Source organism: Arachis hypogaea, chromosome 9, assembly GCF_003086295.3.
Source record: "Arachis hypogaea cultivar Tifrunner chromosome 9, arahy.Tifrunner.gnm2.J5K5, whole genome shotgun sequence".
NCBI lineage: Eukaryota > Viridiplantae > Streptophyta > Magnoliopsida > Fabales > Fabaceae > Arachis > Arachis hypogaea.
The window spans coordinates 17,671,939-17,676,986 of NC_092044.1; the positions used below are offsets into that span (position 1 = coordinate 17,671,939).

Genomic DNA, 5,048 nt, shown 5'->3' on the forward strand with positions numbered 1-5,048 from the left:
TAGTCAAATCACATTTATTTTTTAATTTAAATTTTCAGTTCCACATTCCTTCGATGCAATATGGCCTAAAGAAACCCAGAAGAAAGGCCTTGTGATCCACTCGCCATAACATAGAAACATCCTCAGGCCACTTGAGATACAGATAGGTGTTGATATTAAGGAGAAGATATGTTACAAAATCAAACCCATCAGACAGCACAAATTCCCCCTTAACTCTGATTCTGTCACCCTGACTCTTTTAAATTCAGAAAAACAGAAAAAAAACACTCTCTTAAAAAACTGCTTCTACAATAGCAAACTTCTTTTTGGGGTAACCAATTCCAATCATGTGGTTTAAATACGGCTTCCCATCCTTCACAGTAGCTGAAGTTGCCAAGCGATGCATAGGCCCTGAGAATTTCGACACAACAGCAGCAGTTTCCCACCCATCTTTGCTCGCAACTAATCTTCCAGAAGGATTCCCAGCAACTACCAATTTAGTAGGAGACAACAGCGCTAAACCGTCTCCGAAATATAGGGGTCCTCCGGCTACCTTAATCACCTTCACTTCCTCACCTTTTGTCAAATCAATCTTGAACAAGTTGCCACTGAAAGTGTGAATCACAATCAGGAACCCATCTGGGTGGTAAACAATTCCGTTTAGGGCTACGAATTTCTTGTACCATTCTTTTGGGGTGAAGAGAGGGTTTCTTATAATCGTTATGAGGTTCCCTTCCACCCCAACCTTCCATATTTTGCCGGCTTTTGCATCAGTGACATATGCATTGCCTTCTGCATCAACATCAACATCATCGGCAAAAGATTTCTCGTCACCTACATCCAATGTTGGAAATCTGTCATTATTACATGAAAAGCTAAAAAGACAAAAAAGAACATGGATATAGGCATAATTGTACCACAAAATAGCACAGCACTAGCATCGTATAGATGATATGTTGGCATAAAATATGATGATGAATATGATGATGGTATTATTAGTAAGGCTTATGTGTTTGCAAAGTATACTAGTCCATGTGTATTACTCCACATTCACGCTAGATGTACACCATAAATCAGTCATTCATATAAAATATATATTGTAATATAAAATACATATTGAAAATGAATTAAACCAAATATCTCTATGAAAAATGCTTGACAATCGTGGGTGTAATCATATAGATATGTAGTGTTGGCCAAAAGAAACTAGTTCCCTAGAATTTCTGATCTAAAAATTTTGCAATCGCAATACTACCACAAAAAACTAGGTTGAAGCCAACACAACATGAAATATACTCTATGTAGGAGCCAACAAAAGATATAAAAAGGGCATGCAATGAGAAAGACGGAGGTAGGACCTTTCCTTTTCAATATGTTTGCTTGCACATGTTTTCAAATTCCATGATGGATTTATTGAGGTGATATAAGCTGTAACAATCATCCATATGACGACGGAATAGACTACTACATTACACTTGCATAAATGTCGAACGATTTAGACAGCGTTATACACTCTTCATGTCTTAAATCTGATACAAATTCGCGAAATCTTTCCGTTCAATTTTCGTACCTACCATTCTACCAAGGATTAAACCATGGCCAGAAGCAGCAAGCTCAAATTAGTGAACTAAATGGGAAAAGAATACTTTATCTTAACATTTGTTGATTTCGTCAATTTTGACTAAGAATAATTGACAAACATTTGATGTAAAATAAGAATTCTACTTTGTTGGTTTCTAATTCTTTCCCTACAATATTTTTTCATATAATAAAATATTATAAAATATTTTATTTTCAAGTTTTAAAATTTTAAATCCAAAGGAGACCAAAGTAATTACTCTCGTAACAAATTAATTATATATTTATTACTATGACATACATTTAATTATAACCAAAATAACAAAAGAAAGGTAAATTATTTGCAAAATAGCAAAGAGAAAATGCTTGTATGTTAAAGAAAACACATTATTGCACTCACAATCCCCGAAAATTAAAGTTTTTTGCTATACAATTTTTCAAATTTTATACATGAATATGTGACGCAAAACAATTAGACACTAATAAAAAAAATATAATAGTGACATGGTTATATTTAGAATTAAATTTTATAAATAATATAATCAAATTAGATTTACATTCATTACTAATTTATAAGAAATAAAATTAAACTCATTTTATATTTATTATTGTTACCTAGATTACTTTTTTTTATCAATAATAGACTTATCATTGTAATTATATTTTTTTTTAGAAAAAAATAAATTCTTCTCATTGTTGAAGAGAATGAAAAATTCCTTTTAAAAATATTTATTGAGTTATTACACCTTATATACTATGTACTCTTTATATACTCTTACTAAAAAATAATTACAATGGTAAACCTATTATTGATAAAAAAATTAATCTAGATAACAATTATCAAAATATAAATAAATTTATAAATATTTTTTTCTAATTAATTTTTTATATTTATAAAAAGTTTGATTATTTATATAAACCACTTTTTAATATATAATGGTCAATTTTTGTAGTTCATAAATTATTTTTGAAATATTTTTTGAAATATGCATATTTTCCTAGTAAAATAATTGTAAGGAGAAATCTTTTCGATATTATTTTTAGATGAATTCTATAATATTTATAATTTAGTGCTTAATTTTTGTTTAACTTATTTTTATGATAAAGTTTAAATATTTAATAATTATTTATTTTTATATTTTTAAATAATATTAATTTTTAACATATTTTAATATGTCAGGCAAATTTTTGCACCTTATTTTTAACCCTGAGAAAAAAAAAACAATAAAAAGCATCTACTTGAGAATAATCTGCCAGGCATAGCGTGCCAAACGTGTAAATAATTAAATATATTTTTGAGATTGAAAAGATTATAATAAAGACATAAAGATAATAGCAACACAAGCGCAATAGCAACACAAGCGCACATTGAGATAGCATGTTGCTAAAAGAACATATTGAACAATGAATAGTTCAGCTTTATGCAACCTTCTAATTCTAAAGAAGTAAAAAATAAAATAAAATAAAAAAATTTTAATAGCGTAGTTCACTTTATTTAAAATTACTTTTCACCATTTTTGTTTCTTTTGAATTTAAAATAATTTCCCCCGCAAGGATTATTAAATAAACAACTAGTTTAATTTTGCAATAATAAAAATCACAACTGTGTTTTTCTTTCTAGAACTAAATTTTAATTATGATAATTAAATAAATCATTTTTTTTTTCATAAAAAGAAAGGACAGAAACATTTTAAATGAACTGTGTATGCTATGACATGATTTATGAGCGTACGAATACTGAAGGTAGTGCGAATATCGAATACACGAAGCAGTTGAACGAGAAGGGAAGAGCTTACTTGGACCGCTGAGTTGTGTAAGAAAGAGCCTCTGCCACGTGGACAAATCATATGCGGAGAGTGCACTATACCGGTTTCCAAACACATCGGCGTGAACAACGAGAACCCGGTTCCTCTGCGTGTCGACCGAGATTCCAAGGGACGAGTTTCCGGACAAATTCACTTCCATCACCGTCGTCACCTCCTCCAACAGAACCTCCTTCTCCGCCTCTTCCGGCACCCGAACCTCGCCTACACCGCCTTCGAAGAACGAGACTATGAAGCGACGATTAGTTGGGTCCCACTTGGCGCACTCCCTCAGCCACCCTCCAGTGCCGTGGTAGTTGTACACGTGGGTTGACGGTTGGGCTCGTTCGAGGGATACGATGATGCCTAAGGGAATGGCCATCAGGACCACCAGGACGGTGAGGGATTTTAGGGAGAAGAGAGAGGAGAGAGCCATGAGAAACAGAGGGAGAGTTTGGTGGTGGTGGATGTGAGGAGAGGGTGTTCTCGTTCCCGATGAAATATCGAAAATGGTTTTGGGAGATTGCTGAGGTGGTTGTGTGTTGTTTGGAAAAGGGGGAGTGAGTTTGGTGGCAATTGGGTGAAAGGACGGTGCTATTGGAAGTGGTATTCTTGGTCAAAACAAAAAAATTAGAGTATTTAATTTATTCAAATGGGTCCTACAAAATTTTAAAGGAATTTTTTGGTCTTTAACTAAAATTAATCACTCTTAGTCCTCAACGTGTTTTAGTGTGCGTTTGGATTACAGTTTGTAAATTGAAATGTATATAAAATTGATTTTTAAACTTCTTTTTTATAAAAAATAAGTTTATGTTAACGTGATTTATATTTGACAATCTTTATATTAAAATGAATTATAATAAAATAAATGTTGTTTGGATTATACTTACTCAAAATCATTTTTTTAGATGAAAAATTACTAAAAAAATATTAATTTAAATAATTTTTTATATTATCCTATCATTTTATTTTAAATATTTGAATAAATCTTATTACTTCATGTTATAATAAAATTAATATTCACCTACTAAAGTAAAGTAACATATAAAAGTTAATAAAATAAATTTTAATACATAAAAACACTAAAGGGAGTACTATACATTTTATAATGTCAAACCAAAAGAAAATATTCTATAATTTTTTTAATATAGTTAGTATTCTTTAATTTAGTATCATTTTAGATTATAAATTTTTATTATTCATGACTTTTTTGTTACTTATAATTAGTATATAATAAAAACGAAAATAAAGTACGACCAGAAGTATAATAAAAACGAAAAAAATTTCATACAAACATAATATATAATAATTACAGCCAACAACATATATCATATGAACAAAAAAATTACAATAAAAAGTAAATAAAATTTATATGAATAAAACTAAATAAAAATTTTATACACAATATAAATATAGTACAATAAAGGATAGAAAAAAAGAATTTATATAAACAAAAAATAATAAAAATATCATAAAAACAAATTAAAATAAAAAATTATATCAACAATAGGTATCATATGAATAAAAAAATACAATAAAAATAGGTTTAATTACTCTGTTGGTCCCTATAGTTTCGCGAAATTTTCAATTAGGTACCTACACTTTTTTTCCTTTTAATTGGGTCCCTACACCTATTTTTTTTCAATTAGGTCCTTACCGTGACCAAACAGTTAGAGTTAACGGAATATT

The 5,048-nt window shown here is 29.7% G+C and overlaps 1 protein-coding gene across 1 annotated transcript; it reads right to left on the reverse strand.

Moving 5' to 3' along the window:
- On the reverse strand, window positions 1-4,001 carry LOC112710561 (uncharacterized). The gene is made up of 2 exons (XM_025762832.3): window positions 3,354-4,001; window positions 1-813 (listed from the first exon to the last, which is right to left on the reverse strand). The coding sequence occupies exons 1-2, from the start codon at window positions 3,793-3,795 to the stop codon at window positions 272-274; spliced, it is 984 nt and encodes a 327-aa protein (XP_025618617.1). The 5' UTR covers window positions 3,796-4,001; the 3' UTR covers window positions 1-271.
- Between the last annotated feature and the right edge of the window lie 1,047 nt (window positions 4,002-5,048).

What these genes read in the sequence shown, in the direction of transcription:
- LOC112710561 (XM_025762832.3), bottom strand. Translation starts at nt 3,795, where the DNA reads ATGGCTCTCTCCTCTCTCTTCTCCCTAAAATCCCTCACCGTCCTGGTG. An exon ending in TACACAACTCAGCGGTCCAA is followed by an intron (nt 814 to 3,353) that starts GTAAGCTCTTCC and finishes CATTGGATGTAG; the next exon opens with GTGACGAGAAATCTTTTGCC.